The following is a 26,444-nucleotide window of genomic DNA, read 5'->3' on the forward strand; positions in this document are numbered from 1 at the left end:
CACATTTTCCCCAAGGTGTGGAGAAAATCTAACCATGATTCAAAATCCAGAACCAATTTTTCAAAAATAACCTGATAAAGACAGCTATATAAAAATAAACAAATGAGGGGTGCCTGGGTGGCTCAGCCGGTTGAGCATCTGACCTCAGCTCAAGTCATGATCCCATGGTTCGTGAGTTTGAGTCCTGCGTCAGGCTCTATGCTGACATCTCAGAGCCTGAAGCCTGCTTCAGATTCTGTCTCCCTCTCTCTCTGCCCCTCCCTTGCTCATGTTCTGTCTCTGTCTCAAAAATAAATAAAACACTAAAAACAAATTTTTTTAAATAAACAAATGAATAAAGCTTTTGAGCCGTCAAAAGCATCATTTGCAAAGTCAAAAAAAAAAAAAAAAACAGAAGGAAAAATATTGCAACCTGTCTTGGAAAGCCAATGTTCTTAATATATAAAGAGCTCATGGAAGTCAGTTAAAAGAACAAAAGACCAATGACCCGAGAGAAAAGTGGATAAATGCTAGGAATGTTCACAGAAAAAGAAATGAAAATGACCCTCAAAGTTACAAAAAGATGCTCCACTTTACTAATAGAGAAGAACAAACTAATCCTACACTGACATCTCATGTATCAATTAGCAGAATGGCAAAAATCTGAGGTCTGACCATAAACCCTGTTGCTGAGTATATAGGAGAAAACACTTTCTAATAAACTGCTGGAGAGTGAATGCAGTGGTATAGCTGAAGAGGAAAATGCAAAAATATCTACAATTTAAAATTCATTTACTTTTTTAGGGGCGCCTGGGTGGCTCAGTCGGTTAAGCGGCCGACTTCGGCTCAGGTCATGATCTCGCAGTACGTGAGTTCGAGCCCCGCATCGAGCTCTGTGCTGACCGCTCAGAGCCTGGAGCCTGTTTCAGATTCTGTGTCTCCCTCTCTCTCTGACCCTCCCCCGTTCATGCTCTGTCTCTCTCTGTCTCAAAAATAAATAAACGTTAAAAAAAAAAAAAAATTAAAAAAAAAAAACTAGTTTAAAATTCATTTACTTTTTTAATTGAAGTATAGTTGAGATACAATGTTACATTTAGTTTTCAGGTGTACAATACAGTGACTCCCCAACTCTGTGCCTGATGCTATGCTCACAAGTGTAGCTACCATCCATCACCATACATGCTATTACAGGATCACTGATCGTATCCCCCGTCCTGTACCTTTCATCACCATGACTTAGATATTCCATAATTAGAAGCCTGTACCCACTTTGCCCGTCCCCATATCCACTCTCTCTCCGACAACCTTTTTGATAGAGCGATCCTACTTAAAGAAATCTACCCTAGAAACACACTTGTACATGTATGAAATGACATATGCACATTATGCATATCGCATAATTTATATAAAATGACATATGCACATTATTCATATCACATAATTTATATTAGAAATTGTGTCTATCAATAGGAGACTGGGTGAATAAACACACACTGAAACACACACAGCCTATGAAAAAGAATGATGAATACCTCCACATGTGAACATGGAAAACTCTCCATACCTATGATTCTGTGCACACAGGATGTATTTTTAAGTTATAAAAATAAGGTGTAAAACCATATATGACACTCTATCATTTATGTAAGAAGTGGGAAGAGCAAACTTGCTTACATTTGTAAAAACTAAAATAAAAACAGAAACAATAAACCAGGAAACAAGATGGCAGGGAAACACCTGAGTTACGTGTTGGTAAGGAGAAAACAATTCCCGAAAGTAAAAACAAATGAAAACAAATCTAACTGTACAATAAATTGGAAACAGGAAATTCTTCGAAGTGACTTCAAGGCACAATTGTTTTTCTGTATATTCTTAATGAGATTTAGTCTAATCAGTTACTGACCACAGTGATACTAACATTGCTATTCTGAAACTACTTGGTATATGCTGAAGGTTAAAGCTAACAAGCAGTTATGTTGCTATTGCTAAGAACTAAGACTTTCTATGAGCAACAATACAAGTATAAGCAAAGAAATACAAGTTTAAAATCCGAGAAATAGCAATCTGAACTTATATTTTTTAAATACATATTCCTAGTTCAATTACTAAACAAAAAAATGATATCACAGTAGCTGTAAGTACCCCATTGGCCTGCTTTTGATCTTGATATACATTCCCCCATTACAAGTAACCAGAATCAAAAAACTAATTAATTTATGACAGTAATCAGATTTTCTAGAGAAATGGCCTACTCCAGAATGCACAAAATAAGCCTGAAACATACTGTATCTGAAAGCTCTCAAAGACTAATGAGAAAATAAAACCAGCTTAGAAAGACTAAAATAAAATAAGATACTATTTATCATATCCCAAAGAAAATACTGATTCTCACCATATCTATAGCAAAGAGACTGCTGTCATCCCAGATATCTGCTGAAATTGCTTCACCAATAAGTATCACATCCTCTGCAAGCAATTCCAGAACTCTTATTATCATTTGTCTACTACCTAGGAATATAAATAGGAGAGAAGAAAAAAAGTTAACTTTCAAATGAACATCTAGATATCATACTGCTCAATCCTCTCATTAGTCATGCCCCAAACTCGTTTAATTTTTTTGGTGACTTCAGAATCATTGAAGGACATGAATAGGAAAGTCAGAATCTACAATCACCATTAACACTTCTGTTCCATTCACAATACTATTTAACCACAACACATCAAGTGTGCTCATAACTAAGAAAGATATTCCAAAAGAAAGTAGCAAATCCAACTAAAAATGCCCTTAGATTAAAATGTTTCTAATTCCAAGACCTTCCGTGTTACATGTAATAGGTGACAAAGCACCAGGTTTAGAAAATGCATTCTGTTATTCTATTTAGCGCTAGAAGACTCCAGCCTTGTCAGAAGTATTACTCCACACCTGAGTTGCCTGGGAAGCTGAGCTTGGACTGGACCAACTAAAGGAATAAATGTCCATGATGGTGTTTGTTGAAGAAACTTCAAAACATTCCACCTGAAATAGGTTCTCAAGCCTATACTGACTTAAAACTCTAAAAAAATTCCAAAAGAAACTGTGCTGTCGCAATCTCTTTTCTCCACAGAGTATCATAGGAGTTCTACTATTCAAAATCACAAGTGAGGTGAATATCCAATCAAGACTTTCCTGCCCCATATACCAGAGGTCAATTTCCAATGAAAGAAGTAAAACAAACTACCAGATCATAAGGGTCCAGATTAATTGTTTCTTTAGAACAGCTGCAGCAAGTTCTCTTGGAAATCTCTTATGATATTGAATAATTACAAATAACTCAATAATTTATCACAAAAGGGCAAGAGGACATTTAGAAAATTTTATGTACCAAGATATAGCTTTATAATTATCAATGTGACTTTTTACAGCAAATTAAGAAAAGGTTAAATGCAAAATCATTACATCTAAAACTACTCTTCTCAGTCTACCACGCAGACAAACGTGTACACTTTATGATGCCAAAGTTCCGCTCCTCCTTCATTTCACATTACGAGTATGTGAATTACTGTGTCCTTCTAACTCCTGGAAGCAGTTATTCAGTCTATGGTAAGTTAGGGTATATGGTGTTCCACAGGATAACAAAATGTTTAATGCTTCCCAAATACAGCCCTACATCCTGCTTCCCTCACCACCACCTTCAAGCAGGCAAAAATAAGCCACAGAGCTTAAAGAACCGTTCAAACGGGATAGATCTTTTATTGAGCCATTACAAAGCAAAAAAGGCAAATCTTGTTTATCTTGTATTCATATCTCAACAAGGTTATCAACTACAAAAAATGTATAGAGTTACAGAATAAAAAATCATTACTGCTCGCAATATGCTAAGGTCTTAAGAGCGTGGATGTTGGGTTCAAGTCTCTGTTTTAGCTGCTTGCCTTTGGATCGGCTTCTAAACCACTCTAAACCGCAGGTTTCTCATTTGTAAAATAGAGATAAAAGTAGTAACTAGCACTTATGGAAAGATAAAATGGCTGTGAGAGGAGCACGTGCAGTGACGCACGCGAGGCCGAACGTGATGGCTGAGCGAGGCAGGAAGTCCCGCGGGAACCACTGTCAGGACCAGACTCCGTGGGACAGCAGCCACGCTGTTACCGTTCTCATCACCCTTTACTAGAATTACAGCTACGTTACAATGCATACTTCAGTACATCTTTGCAAATCTACCCAGCACATTTGAGAGAAAAAGCAACTCCAGAATGTTTGGGGGCTTTGGCGTGTGGGGTTTTTAGAAAAAGAAATGACTACAAAGGTAAGAATCTACTCTGGGGTTTATTTCTATTTTTCACATGTTTCACGGCTTACTACGAACTGAGTGGGAAGACTGAATAACTGAGAGCAACTCAAAAAGTTTCCAAAGGGCAAAAGCCGAAGATCTTTTTGTCCTGATCTATTCATGCTCGCCCACCTTCTCTAACTGAACCCAGCCACACTGTCCTTTCAGTGCTTACGTTCAGCCATACAGAGGTGGAAGCCTGGGCAATGAAAAGCCACGAATGGAAGGGCATCCACATTTACTTAGAAGACGATAAAGGCCTTACTAAGTTCTTAAGGATTTGTGTCCCAAAAGATACGTAAATACAAGTTCTAAAGGTCCCAACACAGAAGATGAAGAAAACTAAGAGTCCCAGAAAACAGACAAAACAAACACCAATCATACAAAAAGAACTGTGACTTTGAAAACAACGAACCTGTTCTTAAGAGAGGAACTGCTGATTCCAGAACAGAGACACAGAACTGGGGAAGACTGAGCTGGAGGAACTGCAGCTCCAGTGCATCTTCGGTCTCCAGCTCCGGCAGGTCTATGTGCACCATGTCCACAGGCGAAGGCACAGATACCCTGGAGTTGACAGGAGCATGACTCCCACTCCCACTGGAAAGTAAACAAACGACAGTCCTTGAGTATGGAAACGGCCACAAAGAGCTGTACCGCCTATCTGCTGTCTGGCACATTAAAAGCCCCACGCTGGACACAACCATACTGCCTCACGCAACAACTGTGCTCAGATCTGTGAAACCTTGACAAATTTATGAGACTAAACTCCATAAAGATGGCTCAAGTCGTAAACGAAACCAAAAACGCATTTATATATATTGCTTTTCAAAAGGGATGGTCTCAGAATTCCTGTAGTAGCAGTCAACATGAGCACTAAGAACCTGTTCATTTCTACAGAAAAGCAAGCCAATTCAGAGCAAAGTTCTTCTGTAATCAACTTATAGAGGCAAAACTGAATCATTTACATAGTTTCCTAGATTTTCTGTGATTTTCACCAAATGTTCTAAGTGAGCCAATGTTCACAACCGGAGAATGCTAGAAAATGCCAGAAAAATATGAGGAGAAATGAATGACTTCATTTAGTGCACTCAACATCACGTAATGATTTTGAAAATGTACCAAAGAGCAGAACATCCCACCTTTCTTGGCTTTCTTCATTAAAAATTCCTACCTTAGATGTAAAGTGGTGGCGTGGGGATAAAGTGCTATATTTTTTTTTAATTTTTTTTTTAATGTTTATTTATTTTTGAGACAGAGAGAGACAAAGCATGAATGGGGGAGGGTCAGAGAGAGGGAGACACAGAATCTGAAACAGGCTCCAGGCTCTGAGCTGTCAGCACAGAGCCCGACGCGGGGCTCGAACTCACGGACCGTGAGATCATGACCTGAGCCGAAGTGGGCCGCTTAACCGACTGAGCCACCCAGGCGCCCCGATAAAGTGCTATAGAAAGGCCTGAACCTCACAATTACCAAGGACCTCAAATTTTTGACTTTTAATGTTATCCACAATCGAAGCTGAACCACAGATACACTAATGCTGTTGACACGTAAAACTCCCAAAATCTATGTTTTGCCATTTGTTCAATTTCAACATCCCAAAATACAAAAATGAGGTGGGCTTCTCTCTAAGTCTCAAAGGCCCCTTGAGGAAGGTGTTTACTCAGGAGCGAAAATTGAGAAGCATTAGATATAGCACACTAGATACAGCTTAGAGAATGAGGCAGACAGGCTCTGGAAGAGTAACGAGAAAAGCCGTGCCTGACCAACACCAGCTCCTACGGAAGGGTCAGGAGCACAGGCTCTCAGATCATACTGTCTACACCCCTGCCCTCTCACCAACTGTATGAGCTGGGGTAAGGCTCCCTGCACCTCCGAACCAGGCTTTCCTGTACAAGGATGATGATACCAGTGCTATCATAGGACCGGGAGGACAACGGAAGGCCATGAAGCACGTACGGCACTCGGCGTAACACCAAGCACGCAGCCAGCATCGGTCAGTGTCAGTTGGTGGCAGCAGCATCGTGAGAAAATAATGACGCCAACAGACAAGCATTCATCTCACTGAGCATTTATTAGAACGACACCAAAGAGGGGCGCCTGGGTGGCGCAGTCGGTTAAGCGTCCGACTTCAGCCAGGTCACGATCTCGCGGTCTGTGAGTTCGAGCCCCGCGTCAGGCTCTGGGCTGACGGCTCGGAGCCCGGAGCCTGTCTCCGATTCTGTGTCTCCCTCTCTCTCTGCCCCTCCCCCGTTCATGCTCTGTCTCTCTCTGTCCCCAGAAAAATAAATAAACGTTGAAAAAAAAAAAAATTAGAACGACACCAAAGAGACTAACATGTTTATAAGATGCTTGTGGCATAAGAATGAGCTAACACACAAACACCACGCCAGCCCCTTTAAGCAAAGCTGATGTGTAGAAATCTGTATTTACACAAATGAGTAAAATACCATAAATTGTGCACTTTAAAGGAACTTTCCTTTATAGTCTCCAATCATTCCCTTTAATAGTAAATACTGATACACCCAAATTATGATTAGAGGGGCACCTGGGTGGCTCAGACAGTTAAATGCCCAACTCTTGGTTCCAGCTCAGGTCATGATCTTGTGGTTCATGAGTTCGAGCCCCACGTCAGGCTCCGTGCTGATGGTGTGGAACCTGCTTGGAATATTCTCTGTCTCTCCCTCTCTCTCTGCCCCTACCCTGCTCACTCTTGTTGCTCTCAAAATAAGTAAATAAAAACTTAGAGTCACAAATATGGGTTTAAAATATTATCAAAGAGGCACCTGGGTGGCTCAGTCAGTTAAGCGTCCAACTCTTGATTCTGGCTCAGGTCTGAATCAGACACAAGGCATTGAGCCCCACGATGGGCTCTGCTCTGAACATGAAGCCTGTTTTACATTCTCCTTCTCTCCTTCTCCCGCCTCCCCCTCCCTCTCCCTCTCACACACGTGTGCCCTCTCTCTCAAAATAAATAAAACATTTAAAGAAATTAAATCTTACCAAAATGTACCTATCATTTAAAGCTATGCTTTTAAACTAGATCACATTTCATCTACGGCTAATAAAAACAATTAAATGGGCCAGAATCCTCATTCTTTTTCTAATGAAATAGAAAGGAAGAGAAAATATAGCTCACTATGTAGCATATGGAATCAAAGTACCATTTTGTGAACATCTTGTTTTGGCAGGGACACACACACAGACATACACACAGGGAAACATACACACATGCACATACATACAGAGCATACGTCTGTGTACTGAGTATCGAGTTGCATGTAATATTTCGTACTACGGGTCATGGTCAAAAAAGTATGAAAACCACTGGTTTAACACAAGGCCAATACCTGTGGTAATTTTCCAAGAGAGAAGACAGAGAAAAACGTTAATCTCCCTCTCAAAGTAAAATACACACACACAAGTTAACTGGGCTTTTCAACAGTCACCTGGAAGACACTGCGTCCCAATCCTGACCATCTCCCCTGGGTCGCTGACCTGTGCGTCCAACCACAGAAGGCCGGGGGCTACTGCTTCCTGGAGAAGGATTCTGGGAATGATGAATAACTCTAGCTTCATGACAATAAGACAAAGAAGAATTTTGGGAAACTGTATCTGAGAGGAAAAAAGAAAAAAATTATCCCTCAGTAGAGACAAATTATGATTATGAATAATTTACATCATTCTTTCAAAAAACAGTAACAAAGTTAAAATAGTAGAAATGCTTCTCTTGGGGTAAAAGTAAAGGTCAACCTTTTCTGCAAGTATTCACTTAGCATTTGCATCTAACATTAGGTGTACCTCTAACTGGCCTGATTACATGCAGCCTTCTAGCCGGCATTATTGACGTGGAACATTTGGGACCACCAAGGCAAAACAGCAGATTAGGCACATCCCTGCTCATAACTCCACAAGAAACCCTACCTCAAACCACATGCAAAAATTAGCTCAAAATGGATCAACGACCTAAATATGAGAGTTAAAATTATAAAGCTCTTAGCGGAAAATATAGAGGTAAATCTTCATGATCTTGGATTTGGCAACGGATCTTTAGATCTGAAACCAAAGTACAACCAAAGAAAATACAGATAAATCGGACTTCATCAAAATCAAAGGACATTATCAAGAAACTGACAACTTACAGACTGGGAAAAAGTATTTGCAAATCATATATCTAAAAAGGATTTAGTAACCAGGATATATAAAGAGCTTCTAAAACAACAATTAAAAAAAAAAAACACCCAATTTAAAAATGGACAAAGAACTTTAAAAGACATTTCTCCAAAGAAGATATACAAATGGCCGATAAGCGCATAAAAAGTCACTAGGAAAATCCCTAGTCATTAGTCAGGAGTCTTTACCAGAACCACAGTGAAATACCACTTCATATCTACTAGGAGGACTAGGATTTTAAAAAGGGAAAATAAATGAGTGTTAGCAACATATAGAGAAACTGGAAGCCTCACAGGTTATGGTGGGGATATAAAATGGGGCAGCTATTGGGGAAAACAGTTTGGTGGCTCCTCAGAGAGCTAAAGGTGAAATTAACATATGACCCAGCAATTCCACTCTTGGGTATATACCCGACAGAACTGAAAACAGGGGTTCAAAGAGATATGCCTATGTTCACGGACACATTATTCACAACAGCCAAAACATGAGGACAACTCCCGGGTCCAGCAACAGATAAATGTATAAACAAATGTGGTGTATACAGAAAAAGGAGTGAAATTCTGACACAGCTACAATACAGAAGGACCTTGGAAGCATCATGCTAAGTGAAATAAACCAGACCCAAAAGGACAAATATTGTATGATTCCACTTGTATGAGATACCATGAACAGACAAATTTAGAAACAGAATGTAGAGAGGTTACCAGGGGCTGCAGAGGGAAGAGGACACGGGAATAGGGCTAAATGGTCACAGATCTTCTATTTAGGGTGATGAAAAACATTTGAGAACAGAAAATGGTGATGGGTGCATAAGAGTGTGAATGTAATAATGCCAACAAAATTGCACATTTTAAAATGGTTATAATGGCTTGTGCTACATATTTTACCATAATTTTTTAAAGGAATTAAGTAAAATAAAGGCATTTTCAGAAGGAGAAAAAAAAAAGCTCTCCGAGAGCTTCTCACCGCACTTCAAAGAAAATATGAAATCCTTACCAAGATCTACAAGTCCCAATACAGTCGGCCGCTAGCTACCTCTGTTCTCACTTCATTTCCCTCTCTGCTCCCCATTCCCCATTTACTACATTCCAGTCACATGTCTGCCTTTTTTCTGTTCCTCTAGAATATCACCTCCCAAGGCCTCCGACCTTCCAGGAATACAGTTCCTGCAGCTCTTCAAGTGGATGGTTCCTTCTCGCCCCTCAGGTCACCTCCTCTGAGGGCCTTCCCCACCCATCCTATCCAGGTAAGCCTCGTTTCCCCTGTCATTTTCAGTCACATCACCCTGCCTATTTCCTTTGAGCACTTCTGATCTGAAACAAACTTGTTTGCTTGTTTATTACCTGTCCCCAACCTTCTCAAGGATGAGCTCAGAAGGGTGGGAACCTTATCTGTTTTGTTCGGTGTTATACCCCCTAGAGACTAGAATATCAATCAGCATATAGTTGATGATAAATAAAAATTTAATACATGAGTAAATCTTCAAAGATAATACTTTTATCAATATTATAACTCTTATTCTGATGAAATATGGGGTATCCACAAGCTCTCTGCTATCAGTCATTTGCAAAATGCTGTATCTCAAGAACATTAATGAGGAACCCTATACCCTCTGAGACCTATAATAAAGCTAATGTATAGCATAAGTATTCAAGTAGCATAGGATCAGCGAAACTCTGAACAGAATTGGGATTAACTGTGAAGCATGATGACAAATCACTGTAATTTAATATTCAACTTTCAATGCATATGGCATAAGTGCACAGAATTTCTAAGCTGTAAATACTGCCGACAAAGCCAGCCGAGTGCTCTAGTTGGCCATTAGGTGGTGCTTTTTCCCTTAAAAGTCTGGCACTGCTATCATATTATAAATACTCTAACTACATCACAAGCCACATAAAAAGTTTTCATAAAATACAAATCAGGAGCACCTGGATGGCTCAGTTGGTACAGGATGCAACTTTTTGATCTCGAGGTTGTGAGTTCAAGCCCTATGTTGGGTGGAGAGGTTACTTAAAAATAAATAAATAAACATAAAATATACCAAAAGTTAAAAAAATATATTTATTAAAAAAAATACAAATCGTTATTTTTTTAAATCAATCTATTAATACAACAAGTAACTTCTAAAATGCCCAAGGTCCCACATAAATAGTTGAACTCAGAATTCTAACCCCTGGCTCCCAACATCAGTATATGCCTAAGAGAAAAGAAAAAAAAATCTTGCAAATGGTTCTTATGAAAAAAAAAAAGACAGGATCATGAGTGGTTCTGTCACTCACACGATTGGTTTTCAAGTGATTATCTGATTGCATTTAGGAATGAGGAGTTTATGCTGTGAATATTTACACAGTAAGAATAATAGAAACTTCTCAGAAGAATCTGCAAATACCACCAGTGACTAATGAATAAATAAACATAAATACCTTGTTTACTAGAGAAAAAACCTGGATCACGGTGAAAGTTCAGTCTGTTTCTTAAATACACGCACAGCTGCTGCAAACAGGACACGGACTGTAAGGCCAGGCGATGCTTTCCGTCTCCTCCAAAGGCCAGTTTCAACAGAGATAAAAGGCTCTGAAATATGATGAATGAAATGAATGAAAATGATCAATGAAAGTGGGTGTGGAGTTTAAGTAAGGTTAAATGAACAACCAAAGGAAAGAAAATAACTTGTAAAATATTTGTAAGACATAAGAAACGGAAATAGGCAAAAATGACTTAGCAATGGGATAAAGCGAGACAATAAAATTTAAAAAGAGTGCGCATTTGTTACATCTAAAGTGTGTAGGTTGAGTACCTATTCTGGGAGAACATGAATTACTCCCCATTCAGGACGTAAGTTACAAAGTAGTTTTTAAAAATAACAGCAAGGGGCGCCTGGGTGGCGCAGTCGGTTAAGCGTCCCACTTCAGCCAGGTCACGATCTCGCGGTCCGTGAGTTCGAGCCCCGCGTCAGGCTCTGGGCTGATGGCTCGGAGCCTGGAGCCTGTTTCCGATTCTGTGTCTCCCTCTCTCTCTGCCCCTCCCCCGTTCATGCTCTGTCTCTCTCTGTCCCAAAAATAAATAAAAACGGGGAAAAAAAAAATTTAAAAAAATAAATAAATAAAATAAAATAACAGCAAGCCTTCACCATCTCAAACAGCTAAATCATCTTGCCACGTTTTGGCAGCTAACAGCTTTCCTCTCCTCTGCTGCCTTCTGACAACTGCCATTGTCACACTGTGTCTTCATACTTACCATTCAGGGGCCTCCATTTGGCCCTGTGATTACAGAGAGAGGGTGCTGAGGCATCACTAGCTGCTGCAGATAGGCCACAACCCTAGACCCCACATCCCAAGCTCTACCATATAAACCACAGAATCTATCTGAATTGCTCATTGCCCTATTTCCCCGGCATCCAGCCCTGTGCCTTAGACATCCTACATATTCAAAACACAATGCTATTCTTAGATGAAGAATGGTTACTGCTGTCCAACCTCAATTTCCAAAGTCTATTCTCCCCTTATGCAACCCATAAAAGGTAAATTCAAGGTGGTCAAACTGGACTTGTGTGTGTCAAAAGAGACCACCTCTGATCAGAACTACCACTACCCAAAGAAGAGCACAAGTGGTTTCAGTAACCAAACACTTCATTTTATAAATATAATACTGCACACTCCTTCCCAAGGACTCCTACTTTGCAAAATCTGTTTCATTGTAAAAAAGTTCTCTATTTCAAAATCTACAACAATTACAGAGGATTCGTACCTGAACAATTTTTGGCCTTTGAAGAAAAATTTCAGCAGGAAAATCTTGCATGATAACATCCTTCAATAGTTCACAGGTATTCCAGATTAAAGTGTGGTTACTACTTCTTAAAGAGCTACAAAAAGATAGCATTATTTATTTTTAAAAAGAGCTTATCTGTACCAGATTCCAAGTAACCTAGTAGCGCAATGACTCTACTATCAGTCCTTCAGGTCTCAATTGAGACTTCACTTCCCTGGGCAGCCAGCCTTCCTAGATCTACTCCGTAATCAAGAACTCTAGGATAGGTCCTTCTTCCATATGCCTATATTCGGTGCAATAGCAATTGCCTATTGACTTTCTAACCCCCACTAGAGCCTCCTCGACAACAGGCACTACACAGTATCCACCACGGTATGCCAAGACAATCACAATGCTATAAATGAGATCAATGAAGTCAAAGGGCACAGAATGCAATGAAATTCGCTAAACGAATTAGGAAGTAACACAGAAAAAATAACAGGAAATGTAGAGTTTAATTCTAGAAATTAGATTTATTACTGCTCTTCCCCAAGCTAGGGAGTCAAGCTGGGATTCCCCTCCTACCGCAAACAGAGGACACCCCTCACCTTCTCAGACAATATGTGACCCCCTAGGGATAGAGCAGAATCCACACGCCCCCTCTCAGCCCAGCTCCAGCCCACCATCCACCACCCAAAGGGGTGTACTAGAAACTGTGTCTCTTCCTGGGGGCCCAACTCAGACCCCTGCCCCTTTCCTACGTGTACCCTACCTCTTCAATATGTTATTCCAAGAGAATTTACTGATGCCTTGGGAGTGCCAGCATCAAAAAGCATTTAACAGCCTGTAGCTGCTTATCTCATCCTAATTCTGGCACATTGGTCTTTCTACTGCCCACTGAATATACTGTCCACTAAAAAAGACTGCATTTATGCTTAATTTTTTCCATTTTTATTAACCAAGGGCATAAGCTTTGGCCAATCAATCTGGCCAATAAGAGATGACTCATATGTCACCAGGAAGTATACATGACTCCAATCACGAAACAAACAAACAAACAAAAACAACTAGATGTGTAGCCTGATAACAGCAAATAGGAATTTTCTAAATTGCTCTTTGAAACAGTGAAAATCATTCATATACTCCCAGTACTGCCTTTCACAGACACTTAGTATCTTTTTTCCTGGTGAAAATGTATGATAATAACAACCAGATGTAATGGCTATCAATGAACCAAAATGCCTGACAATGCCAGGCACCGTACCTTTCGTTAGAAGAGAGAACATGTCTATCTGTTGTAGTCAGGGGGAGCCAGGGAAATGTAGAAAACTTCAAACACTTCACAGTCTGATTTACTGTTAATGGAACAGCAAAATTTAAGGGATCAAAGACAAGTTGATAGACTCCCAATGTTAAGAGCAAGGCTTTACCCTTAAAACAAGTCTTCCAAGTTACATCTTACAGTAACCTAAAATATACTAAACAAGGTCAGCTGCAAATTTGTTCCCTAACAGGATAAATAACAGAGCTGTTTTCATATTTTACACAAAACCCATACATTATTGTTATTAGAAGAGCATTAAATACAAACCAATACTGAATGACATTTAGAACTTGAATTACATTTTCTATTGTGCCCTGTGGCTAACCAAAACACAGAGCTTAAATTTAACATGAAAGAACTGGCATTTGGAGGCCTTTAATTGCAGAACTTAAAAATGAAATAGACATAATCATATAGTATATTTAAAAATTAGGCATGTTTATGAGTTCGAGCCCCGCGTCGGGCTCTGGGCTGATGGCTCAGAGCCTGGAGCCTGTTTCCGATTCTGTGTCTCCCTCTCTCTCTGCCCCTCCCCCGTTCATGCTCTGTCTCTCTCTGTCCCAAAAATAAATAAACGTTGAAAAAAAATTAAAAAAAAAAAAAAAAAAAAAAAAAAAAAAAATTAGGCATGTTCAAATATCCCTCATGGTGTTAGATGTTTAAGCCTCTTTGAAGACGACTTAAAGACCATAAGGTTGAAGATCAAATATCAGCACTCAAACCAGATTAAGAGAAATCTGAGAAACCAACACAATTTTAAACTACCCCATTCAAATTATGTTTTAAACAAATCTTATATTGTACAAATTAAGGTGGCAAAGCTGAGAAACAGTATGCAGTATCTACAGAAACCCTTCCAAGTGGCAAACAGTCTTTCCGCCAAATGCTCTGAAAAGAGCACGGAATCTGAATTCAGATAACAGTATTATTAAATTCCCAAATATAGCACAGTTGCTTCTTTCAAAAGTGCCAACACACAAGCAGGGTTTACTTTTTCACAGAAAAGTAAGAGGGGGGTGGAGGGAAGGACAGACCTCTACTGCACACAAAAAAAATGGATCCAAAATAAGCCCCTATCATTAACCCACAAACTGCAACTCACATAGCATTTTACCATCTCAATGGTCCCTAATGTTTTTAGCAGCTGCACTCGAGGTCCCACCTTCTCAGCCCTGGATACACTCTCTCCCTTCAGATGTCTCTCCCCGTCACTCAGTGAAGCCTCTAAATCACAAACACAAAGAAACTACCATCTCAAAACCAAAGCTCCCTCACAAGCCTAACAAAACTTTCACAGAAAGAAAAGGTAGAGTATTTTAACAGCTAAACAAGTTTTCAGTTCCTTCTTATGCTGTTATTCAACCAGAGTTTCTATGAAAGGCTTTTAATAACAGACGGCTTCCAAACTGAGTTAAATGAAATACTTGACGTGAACAGATACACCCTTGGACACAACGTTTTCTTTTCAACTATGCAGGCAATAAAATGTCAGGTACATGCTCACTTAACTATTCCCTAAGTGCATCAACTGGAACAAAGGTTTTATCCTTTCCAAGCCTCAGTGCCTTCATCATTAAAATGGGGATATTAACAATATCAATTTCCCCGGGACCTGCTGAAGATTCATTCGTTCACTCAAAGAATAGATACTAGCTCCTACTATGCTTTTGGCATAGTTTTGCACACTGGGGATAAGCAATGTTCAAAGCTATCATTAAGCTTATAACAAGGAAGACAAAGAAGAGGTAAATTAGTATGTGATTTCAGACGATCTTTGTTAGAAAACTAAACATAGGTAGAAAGTGATCACTTGGGTCCTCAGGAAGGCCTCTCTGAGAAGGCGACACGTGAGCAGAGACCCATCCAGACATCTAAAGACCTGGATGAGATTCCAGGGAGAGAGAGACTCTAAATCAGAGCTCTTCTTCTATCAGCTGTTCGCTGGGATAAAGACAAATGAAGAAACCAAAATGATCCTGAGTCCTTGGCTTGAGTAACTGGATGAACAGTACCACTTGGTGAGCTGGAGAATAAACAGGACGCATACACAGCGTGCGGCACAGTTCCCAAAAGAATTTGTGTTCAGTAAGCACTGAGTATTTCTGCCACCATCACCACCCACCTAAATACAGCTGTTCAAATGTAGTTAGAATAATGTAAAATTTCACCACTTAGACACTACATCCTAATTTGAGGAAACTGAAACATTCAAGCTTGACCACAACATTAGGAAAAGTACATTAATTTCTGATTTACCAGGTCAACAGGATCTATCCCTCTACATATACACACCCATTGGTCGTGGAGACACTTCCGTCTGCTGGAAATTACTTCTGTCTTGAGGAAAATATCCTATTAAGATTTCAGGTTGTTGTGGCAATTCTGATAAAAAATATATATATATATATTACTGTATTATTGATTCCTTATTTGCTAAAAGCGAAACTTACTCTTTTCAAATATTAGTGTTTTCTCTTAAGTTTTTTAATCATTTTAAAAACTGGGAAAATAACAGGTTTTTTTTTTCCTCTGAATAGTCTTCCTAAAGAGGAAAAAAATGTAAATGTTGAGTCAGTTTTGAATTGAGGGGAGGGTGTTCCCCTCTTTTGTGGTTCAGCAAATACTACTACTCCTTAGATGAAAACATGCACAATGTACATAAAGAATCTGTTACAAAGTATTTATTCAAGGGCTCATCTCTGCTTCTTAGTCCATCCCCCTCCTCTCTTTTCCTCCAATTATGTAGTTCCTGACCACTTCAACTTTCATTAATATCTTTAAAGAAAAAGTCGTCAAAAATAAAGGAGTCAAGCACTCATTCAACATCTTTGACGATCAATCCTCTGTCACATGTGATTGCACATGCAGCAACAGTTGTAATGAGAATGGGAATAAGGAAAAGACTAAAATTAATTTTGTAATTGTGCTTGAAGTTTTCATGCCAGTACTTCCTAATCTTAATACAGATAACAAAAAATTAGCCCTAGACCATACATCTGATCTCCCCTGCGGGGAACTACGTTGAAAATACATGGTTTAAGATTCTACTTTATTGGTTTTGGCTTAGGCAGAAATTTTCACTGTTAAAAATCGCAACCACACAAGAACCCAGTAAACGGAGGCTCCGATTATTTTCTCGTTAACAGCAGCACCGACGATCTCAGCAGTAGCGACACAGCACAGATACAGAGAAAAATATGATCTAACAGATTAAGCAAGCAAAAACACATTTTTAAATACTTTTACTACTCAATCACATAAATCTCAGGAGCAATTTTTTTTTTTCCTTCAAATCAATTTAACTGCTTTCCAGGTACAAGGCACTCTACTGGGAATTAAATCACAAGGGCAACCAACAATTCTGTGCTTAGTACATGCCAGGCCCTATGCCGAGCACTTTACAGCACTGTCTCATTTAATCCTCATGACAATTCGATACAGTATTCTTTCTTACTGTCCCAATTTTTGGATGAGAAAACTAAAACCTAGCGGGATTAAGTACTATAGCCAAGGTCACAAAACTACTGGAAGAAGTGGGACTTACATTCATGTCTGTCTGACTCTGATTTTAACAGTGTACTATGTATAGCTCATTTTAACTGGAGACCCCGTAACAAAACCATGAGCTAGGACAGATACCATCCTACCCCTATGTGAGGAACACAGTCCAAGAATGCAAGTATAAAACATTCAGAACAATGTCTGGCACATGGTAATGAGGGCTCAGCGAAAACGTTGTTATTGTTGAAGAAATAATGTCAGTCCCACAAAAAAAAAAAAAAAAAATCACTGGCAAGTTTTAGGCCCCTTGACCAAAATAAGCAATAAATACAAATGCATTCTCCTCTGAATAACAGCAGAGGAGGGGAAAAGGTCAAACTCATGTAAATTAATGCAATAAAAATAAGTTGAGGAGGGAAGGGTTGTTTTTTTTTAACCTAAGATCCCTTTCCTTAGAATTAACCACAAGAACCAATATATTTCTATTTTAGCAGAATGCATCCAGATTGATTCCAAAGAGTTACCAGTTTGTTTGGTTTGGTAAGATGCAGAGTATAGGGCAGGATCATCTGAAGGAAGAATAAAAAGTCCGTCCAGAATGCCATCAATTTCACCCTGTAGATTCGGCTCCACATTAGAACGAAGTTTAGATAAGAATTCAACTGCACCAAGGTCAACCAAATGCTTGACTGCTGGGGGATACTGAAATAAGAAGAATCACATATGTCAAAACTTCTACACTTTATCTGACAGCAACTAAACCAGGAAATTATTTTTAGTATGCTAGATGTTCCTTTTGCAAAAAATAAACCTTGCATTGATATACCCAAAAGTAAAGAACTTCCATGAGTAGGACACAGATTTATAGAGACATATGTAAACCATGCGATGACACTTACGAAAGAAAAGCCCAGACACTGACACTAGAAATGCACACTGCCAACTCCTACTTTTATTTATTAAATGGATTACCTCTCTCAACTGACTCCCACCCCATCCTCTCCTACCTCCAACCGTCAAAAGATGCCAAAGTAATAATGTCCTATGACTGCACACTGACTTACAATTTCAAAAGGTTAGACTTGCCCTTTGACATCTGACCCTGACAACTGCTCTCAAGACAGGCTGAAGGGCGCCTGGGTGGTTCAGTCACTTAAGTGTCTGACTTCGGCCTTCGGCTCAAGTCATGATCTCATGGTCTGTGAGTTTGAGCCCCAGTCGGGCTCTGTGCTGACAGCTCACAGCCTGGAGCCTGCTTCGCATTCTGTGTCTCCCTCTCTGTCTGCCCCTCCCCAACCTGCGCTGTCCCTTTGTCTCAAAAATAACTAAACACTAAAAAAAAAATTAATAAAAAATAGTTTTCAAAAAAAGACAGGCTGAGGAACATAAAATCTGAAAATCAGATATGGAAAACTCAATTTCAGATACTTGAGGTATTCATTAACCGTGGTAACATTAACTTTAAACATATTCTCTTTCAGACACATCTAATCTTTAACATGTAAATGACAGAACACAAGGAAAACCAGAATGACAAATGGCAACTTCCAAAGATGATTCCAAAATTCAGAACACACCAGAACCCAGAAGTTCTATTATTCCGGAGCACAACAGATACAATGGGAGACTCAACATTACACATAAAAGGAAGCTGAGCGTGCTACACCCGGACGACCATCTCTGGTTGTTCCAAAAATAAAAATTAAAAAATAAATGCTACAAATTAAGCAACACTCACTCCTCTGATTTTATTTCAAAATGATCCTACCTTAACCAATCTGCTCAACAGGCTGAGAACTTCTTCTTTCATTGGAACAGACGGGAAATTGAACCATTCCAGCAAACGTTGAAAAAGCAACCTCTCCTGAACTAGATCTTCACAGCAGAGTAAGTTGTGCTCAATCTTGCAGAGGATATTCTTGAGAGCGCGTTCCCTGATCTCGGCCAGCTGATGACCTGTCAAAGGACAGCACAAAGCTATTTCCCAACTCCGAACAGACGCCCCCCCCCCCCGCCCCCGGAATTCACCCTAAAACTTAGTTGATGCTGGGGGCGGGGGCAGAGTCAAGAAGGAAATAAACCAGTTTTTTTGTTTTTGTTTTTGTTTTGTTTTTAACAGGCGGGCCTCGGGTGCCCTCGGGACGCGAATCGCTGGGTTTATTCAGTCCGAGATGGATCCCCGGGGGCTGCCCTGGCGACGCCAGGACGAAAGGGAGCCGTCTCAGGGTGGCCCGGCCTCCAAAACGTCACACAACCAGCCTTAGCAAGTGGCCACGACAGGACGGCGACGCGGGCGAGAGGCAACTCAGACTGTTACCGAGTTTCCTGATGAGCCCCGTCAAGACCATCTCGTCCCGCTCAATCAGCCGCCGCCGGAGAATTAAACTGCCGCGCCACAAGGTCCGTGTACAATCAGTGTCCCCATGGAAACCCGGCCGGTCGGGCTGCGGGTTCCGCAAGGCCGGAGACAACCACGGCACAAATAGGAAGCATCCAGGGAGGTGCTGCTGGGCCCCGCGCCTCCACAGAAGCTTAAAGTCTCTCTGTAATTACTACTACGCGGCTCCTAGACAGCAGTCTCTATCGTAAGAACCGGAAAGAATGAGGAGACAAGCAGGGAGTAGAACCCGCCTTGGCCGCCGTGCACCTCGGGAGTTGTGGTCTTCGCCCCTTTGTGCTCCGCTCCCGGAATTCCGGACCCGCCGCTGCACCCACCCGCCGAGGGTTCCGGCGTCCCAGCGCGGGCTCCGGCGCGGGAGGCACGGGTCTGACAAAGCCCAACCAGGCCCTGCAAACTCGCCCTGGCTCTGCCAACCTGAATTCTTGGCTCCCGGAGCCTTACAATTTACAGTACAGAGTTTGGATTCCCGCACGTCCACCAACGCCCCACCCCCACCCCCCACCCCGCCGTTGGTAACTAAATTCACGTATCCTCTTTAACTGTAAAATGTACCTGCAAAGGCAAGCAGTGTCCTTGGACACCTAAGTTCTGTATAAACACCTGAGGAGGGACAGGGAGGACATAACTGAACAGAAGAAGGAAAAAAGAGGACTGTAGAAAGAAAAAAAAAAAAATGGGGAGGAGCGGGGTAAGGGTGTGAATTAATATTTGAATGTCACCAAAGCTGGCATGGCACTGTGATTGGTCTGAACAAATAGGAAAAGAAAAAAGAAAAAAAAAATTCTAAGCAATGGTAAGAGCAGCAACAAGATTAAATTTGTAAAGAGATTTGCATTTTAGAGAACATTTCTCTCACCAATATTTTCAATTTTCCCTAGGAGAGGGATGTCAAGGTACATATACCCATTCCTATTTTGCAAAAAAAAATGAACTTAAATTCATATGAGTTCTTCATCCACAGTCACATCAACTATTTAAGTGGCAGATTGAGAGCCTGACCTAAATTTTCCTTGTGACATTCTTAGGACCTTGCTGCCCCTGCAAGGTGTATAGGTAGGTTAGAGAGTGGTGATGTTAGACCCGGATCTGGAAGAATAAGTAGGAATTTGTCTGCCAGGCAAAGAAATGGGGTAAGGGAATTCCTGCCAGAGAAAACAGTTCAAGCAAAGGCAAGGATTCAGAATGAGTCCGTCAAGGTCAGGGAAAGAGAGAAATTCTAGGTGGCCAAATTACCTCTGGGAGGTGGACGGGGAGGTGACTAGCACGCTAGTTCTCCATTTGTCCCTCTAGCTTCCAGGTGGCTGTGGGGAATGGGAGACGGCGGTAGGAAATTGGAGAGTGGGAGGAAAAAGAGGTGTGGATATTTAACCGATGCCCCACTAGCCCATACCTGAGCCTCCCTGGCCGAAATGGTGACAGTGGCTACATTCTTCAACCCTAGGGTAAGAGCTTTTGATGGGTACTGTGCCAAAGGGACCAAAAAGTGAAAACAATTATACCAGCTGAGAAGTTTCTGTAGTTATCCAAGCATGAAAGCTTGGACTTGTGGATTTGAAGTATCAAAGTCAAAATACATATGACAGTACAGAAGAATAATGGAAATAACTTTAGAAAGATATTTCTAAGATGAAAAGTCTTAGATGATGAGAAACTGAGGATGTCAGTGGGGAAGGGTCAGTGATAATACTGTGGGAGAAAAATAAATTACAGTTGACTCTTGATCAACATGGGTTGGAATTGCACAGGTCCACTTACGCACAGATTTTTTTCAATAAATACAATACGGTACTCTAGATGTATTTTCTCTTCCTCGTGATTTTCTTAAAATTTTCTTTTCTGTGGCTTGCTATGTTGTAAGAATACAGTGTATACTAAGTATAACCTACAAAATATGTGCTAATCAACTATTATGGGAAAGGCTTCATGTCTACACTAGACAATCGGTAGTTAAGTTTTGGGGAATCAAAAATTATATGTGGATTTTTGACTGAACGGGAGTCACTGCCCCAAAGGCCTGTGTTGTTCAGGGGTAAACTATAATGTAAAACAAGCATGTTTCAAGTTAAAAGGGGGGATCAAACTATAAAATGGTCTCTTTTTAAATGGGATATAATGAACACATAACATTATATCAGTTTCAGGTGTACAACATGATTTGATATTTGTATACACTGCAAGATGATCAACCACAGTATGCCTAGTTACCATCCATCAAAAGTGGTTTTGTTTATGTTGCTTTTATTTTCTAATTTTTATTGTTATTGTTGAGTGTATATTGTTTTTATAATTAGACAAAAGTCATTAAGTCCTGCTTATTACATTCAAAGAAATTATGTGTCATTTTTCTATTAGACTAAGTACTGGTTTGCCAATTTTTCCTCAAAGAATCAATCTTCGATGTATTAATTCTGTTAAAGAGAATACCCAGATTGTAAGGTATTTACTGTACTTTTATTTATCATCACTTGCTTTCTTATTCCTTTCTTAGGTTTGTTTTCTGGCTCCTTTTCTAACTTCTTGAACCCAAGGTTTTATTACTTTGTTTTCATTCTTATTTAGCTGCAGATAATTTCATGAATCTACATCTAAGAAAAGTTTTAATCATATATCATGAATTTAGATTTATAATGTTCTAACTATGGTTATTCCTGACCATTCTGAAACTGCTATTTTCATACTTTCAATCTCACCCAAGATCTATTTAGAAGGAGGTTTTAATCAAGTCTCTCCTGCATACACTTTAGTTATTAATTTTTACTATTACTCTATCTCAATCAGCAACTTGGGCTTTTATAATTTTGAACATCGATGTAAATTTTCTACACAATGCCTGAGTGCTTGAAAAAATGAACCATATATGCCTGTGTGGATGTATGGAGAACTGTATGTATGGCTATTTGTAATTCTCTACTTGTGCTAACAACCGTATTTGTTACATTTATTTAAATCCTAACTTATAATAAAAACGTGTGGCATTTTACCGGATGATAAATGGTAGTCATCCAGCTGGCAATGTATATATGGATCAGGAAAGCGATGAAGAGTAGAGACCTTGTATGTTGGAATCTGCTTATCATCACAAGCTATGCAACACAATGGAAAAAAAACATGGACCCAAAAGCGCATGGGTCCACTTAACTCTCAGCCATTCTTCAACCTTTTACCCATACCCATACATCACTAGCAGGCATGGCCTCAGTCTGCTTTACCCGATCATTTGGCTTCTATCATTTGGCTTTGACCCTAGGTCACAGGAAATATTCAGTTACTCTCCTAAGAGCTCTTGGGGCACCTGGGTGGCGCAGTCGGTTAAGCGTCCGACTTCAGCCAGGTCATGATCTCGCGGTCTGTGAGTTCGAGCCCCGCATCGGGCTCTGGGCTGATGGCTCAGAGCCTGGAGCCTGTTTCCGATTCTGTGTCTCCCTCTCTCTCTGCCCCTCCCCCATTCATGCTCTGTCTCTCTCTGTCCCAAAAATAAATAAACGTTGAAAAAATTAAAAAAAAAAAAAGCTCATGATACTATTTGTGGTGATTTGTGCTAGGAGAAAAAGAAATGCTTTTTTGTTGTTGTTGTTGTTGGAAAAGTTGTGCACTTTTGTTTTTCCTCACCATGTGAACATGAATTCTAATACTTGGGTTATGTACAGTGGGTCTGTCAGTTGCGATCATATGCATTTCCTACCCTTTATTTCTCTTACCTGACTACATTAAAACATCTGGGGGTGCTTGGGTGCCTCAGTCTGCTGAGCATCTGACTTCAGTTCAGGTCATGATCTCAAGGTGCATGAGTTCAAGCCCCTCATCAGGTTTGCTGCTGTCAGCATGGGCCCGCTTCAGATCCTCTGTTCCCCCCCCCCCGCCTCTGTCCCTCCCCTACTCATGCTCTCTCTCAAAAATAAACATTTAAATTAAAATATCTGCCTCATATTCATATAAGCTAAACAGGGTATTAAAACAAAGTATTATGTAGAGCACAAACCTTGGAACCAAACATAGGTTTGATGTTTATTTATTTTATTTTGAGAGAGAGAGAGAGAGAGAGAGAGAGAAAGAGAATGCACATGCACAAGGTAGGGAAACAGAGAGAGAGAGGGGGAGACAGGGAATCCCAGGTAGGTTCCACACTGTCAGCACAGAGCCTGACGCAGGGCTTGAACTCAAGAATAGTGAGATCATAACCTGAGCTGAAACAGAGTCAGACGCTTAACCAACTGAACCACCTAGGTGCCCCCAGACATAGGTTTAAAACCAGCTTTGCAACCTTCTTAATTGCATAATTATGGGTGAGCTAATTAACTTTCCTGATTGCAAATGACAAAACTTTTACTCAAAGATGTACGCAAAAATCAGTTATTTATTACCTCACTCTAGAAAAGGATCTGGCCTTAGAGACTCCAAAGACACTAATATTCTTTTTCTCAATATCTTAGCTTTGCTTCTCTGAGTGTGTTTGTCTCATTCTTTTGTATAACTGGCAAAATGTAGAGAAAGAGGGGCACATGGTCCAGACTTCCATCTTCCCATAGAGCGACCCTAGAAGAAAGGGAAGGCTTTTCTGCCAACATCCGGATGTAAAATCCATGGTGAGAACCCCATCAGAATCAACATTATGAGATTGCCCGTTCGTAGGTTATTTATTCACACTCTGAGCTGCAGGGCAGGGTATTATAATTGGAACAGAGTTAAAAAGGAGTTGGGCAGATTTCCACCAAGGAAATAGGTGGAATTAACAGAAAATGGGCAGAAAGAATCTTCGGTAGGGGGGAGAAACCTGATGCCTCTATAACCCCTACACCTCAGCTTCTACAAGTAGAAATTGGGGTTAAAAATAGCACCCATTGGGGCGCCTGGGTGGCGCAGTCGGTTAAGCGTCCGACTTCAGCCAGGTCACGATCTCATGGTCCGTGAGTTCGAGCCCCGCGTCAGGCTCTGGGCTGATGGCTCAGAGCCTGGAGCCTATTTCCGATTCTGTGTCTCCCTCTCTCTCTGCCCCTCCCCCGTTCATGCTCTGTCTCTCTCTGTCCCAAAAATAAAATAAAAAACGTTGAAAAAAAAAATAGCACCCATTGGGGCGCCTGGGCGGCTTAGTCGGTTGATCATCCAACACTTAATTTTGGCTCAGATCATGATCTCACAGTTTGTGGGATCAAGCCATGTATCAGCTCTGTGCTGACAGCATGGAGCCTGCTTGGGATTCTCTTCCTCTCCTCTCTCTCTCTGCCCCTCCCCCATTTACACTCTCTCTCTCTCTCTCTCTCTCTCTCAAAATAAATAAATAGAATTAAAAAAATTATAAGATATTCCAGAAAGGTCCTTCCCCTCTCTGCCATGTGAAGATGCAGAAAAAAGATTTGTCTTTGAACCAGAAAGCTGGGTCCCCATCAAACAGACTTGTTAGCACTTTGATCTTGGGCTTTCCAGCCTCTAAAACTGTGAGAAGTAAATTTCTGTTGCTTCTAAGCCATCCCTATTCAAGCTATGGTATTTTGTTATAGTAGCCTGAATGGACCGAAATAATTGTCTTTCTAGGGATCGAATGCAACGTTGCATGGCATCTCACTATGGCTGCAAGTGTAACCACGGGGTCGCTCCCTTCGTCGGCACCCGGCCTCAGAAGCAGGCTTGCCGCCCATTATAGGAGGCCTTACAGACAGAGGTGCTCAGGGCCTTACAGCTACTTGTGCAGCCATTGCCAGGCACAATTTCCAGAACAAAGGGAATTTTCCTCATTTTCCAGAGGGAAGAAACTATTGGCCCAAAAGAGAAATACTTTCACAAGCTCCTTTTACATTAATTGGGTTATTAATTTATTTATCACGAGAACATATTAAAAAAAAAAAAAAGCAAGCAATAGGATTCGTAAACAAAAGGATTCTAACCAATAGATGTAGGGAAGTTATTCACGGTGCCCAGGGCAGGCAAACATTCTGTGGGTCTTCCAGAAAGTCACCTGGAGCCCAGTCTGCCTTACTTAAGAATAAAGATCCTTTATTAATGATTTATTAATAATTCTGATCTTTAAGAAGGAAAGAGACGCATGGCTAAAAGTTTCATCCCCTACTTGTGAATTTTCCTAATTATGCTCCATAACTTTGTCCTATGAATTTACATAATATTTAATTTTTAAGGGGATCATCAAATTCTAATTCGCTTCCCCAATACCAAAACAGAAAGGTAATAAATATTTTATGCCGTTTTAAACTGGGAGAATTGAAGCAAGGTATATTCATGTTCCACTTCAAATAGCAAAGCACATGGATTTGAACTCTGCTTTCTTTGCACATGTTAATAAATAGGGGTCTTAATTATAGATGTGGAGAAGCAGACAAGGATGTCTATCACCATTTCTGTTCAACATTATACTGGAAGTTTTATTCAGAGTAATTGGCGAGAAAAAGAAATAAAAGACATCCAGATTAGAAAGGAAGAGTAAATCTATTTCTATTTGCAGGTGACATGACCTTACATGTAGAAAATTCTAAGGAATCCACAAAGAAACTATTAGAGCAAAGGAAAGACTTAACAAGGTTACAGAATACAAAACCAGTGTACAAAATAAAGTTCTATTTGTGTATTCAAGCAACAAATAATCCAAAAACTAAGTTAAAAAATGATTACAATAACAATAAACAGAACAAAATGCTTAGGAATAAATTTAAAACGAATATAAGACATCCACATGGAAAATTACAAAGTATCATTGAAAAGCATTTTAAAAGACCTGAATAAATAGATGGGGCACCTGGGTGGCTGGGTTGGTTGAGCATCCAACTCTTGATTTCGATTCAGGTCACGATCTCACAGTTTGTGAGTTCAAGCCCCACATCAGGCTCTGTGCTGACAGTGCAGAGCCTGCTTGGGATTGTCCCCCCACCCCACCCCCACCCCTGCCTCTCCTTTGCTCCTGCACTCTCTCTCAAAATAAATAAATAAACTTTTAAAAAATAAATAAATAAAAAATAAAAGACCTAAATAAATAGAAAGACATCCTGTGTCAATGATTGGAAGATTT

The 26,444-nt window shown here is 40.3% G+C and overlaps 1 protein-coding gene and 1 long non-coding RNA gene across 3 annotated transcripts in view; one reads left to right on the forward strand and one right to left on the reverse strand.

Moving 5' to 3' along the window:
• The window catches only part of RTTN (rotatin), a 165,003-nt gene extending 144,921 nt beyond the window's left edge, over nt 1–20,082 (reverse strand). Inside the window, exons 1-10 of one of the 2 annotated variants that reach the window (XM_043559072.1) lie at nt 19,349–20,082; nt 18,800–18,987; nt 17,556–17,733; nt 15,823–15,912; nt 13,471–13,561; nt 12,207–12,321; nt 10,883–11,033; nt 7,733–7,898; nt 4,702–4,883; nt 2,372–2,487 (exon numbers count right to left, since the gene is read on the reverse strand). In XM_043559072.1, the coding sequence (XP_043415007.1) occupies nt 2,372–2,487; nt 4,702–4,883; nt 7,733–7,898; nt 10,883–11,033; nt 12,207–12,321; nt 13,471–13,561; nt 15,823–15,912; nt 17,556–17,733; nt 18,800–18,987; nt 19,349–19,379 (1,308 nt within the window). In that variant the 5' untranslated portion in view covers nt 19,380–20,082. The remainder of the gene's footprint in view (nt 1–2,371; nt 2,488–4,701; nt 4,884–7,732; nt 7,899–10,882; nt 11,034–12,206; nt 12,322–13,470; nt 13,562–15,822; nt 15,913–17,555; nt 17,734–18,799; nt 18,988–19,348) is intronic. The other variant, XM_043559071.1, reaches the window with a different exon arrangement.
• Nucleotides 8,289–18,764, forward strand: LOC122470857. The gene is made up of 2 exons (XR_006294017.1): nt 8,289–9,702; nt 18,513–18,764. It is a non-coding gene; the product is annotated as an uncharacterized LOC122470857 (long non-coding RNA).
• Nucleotides 20,083–26,444: the final 6,362 nt, after the last annotated feature.

This window comes from Prionailurus bengalensis, chromosome D3 (genome assembly GCF_016509475.1).
Source record: "Prionailurus bengalensis isolate Pbe53 chromosome D3, Fcat_Pben_1.1_paternal_pri, whole genome shotgun sequence".
NCBI lineage: Eukaryota > Metazoa > Chordata > Mammalia > Carnivora > Felidae > Prionailurus > Prionailurus bengalensis.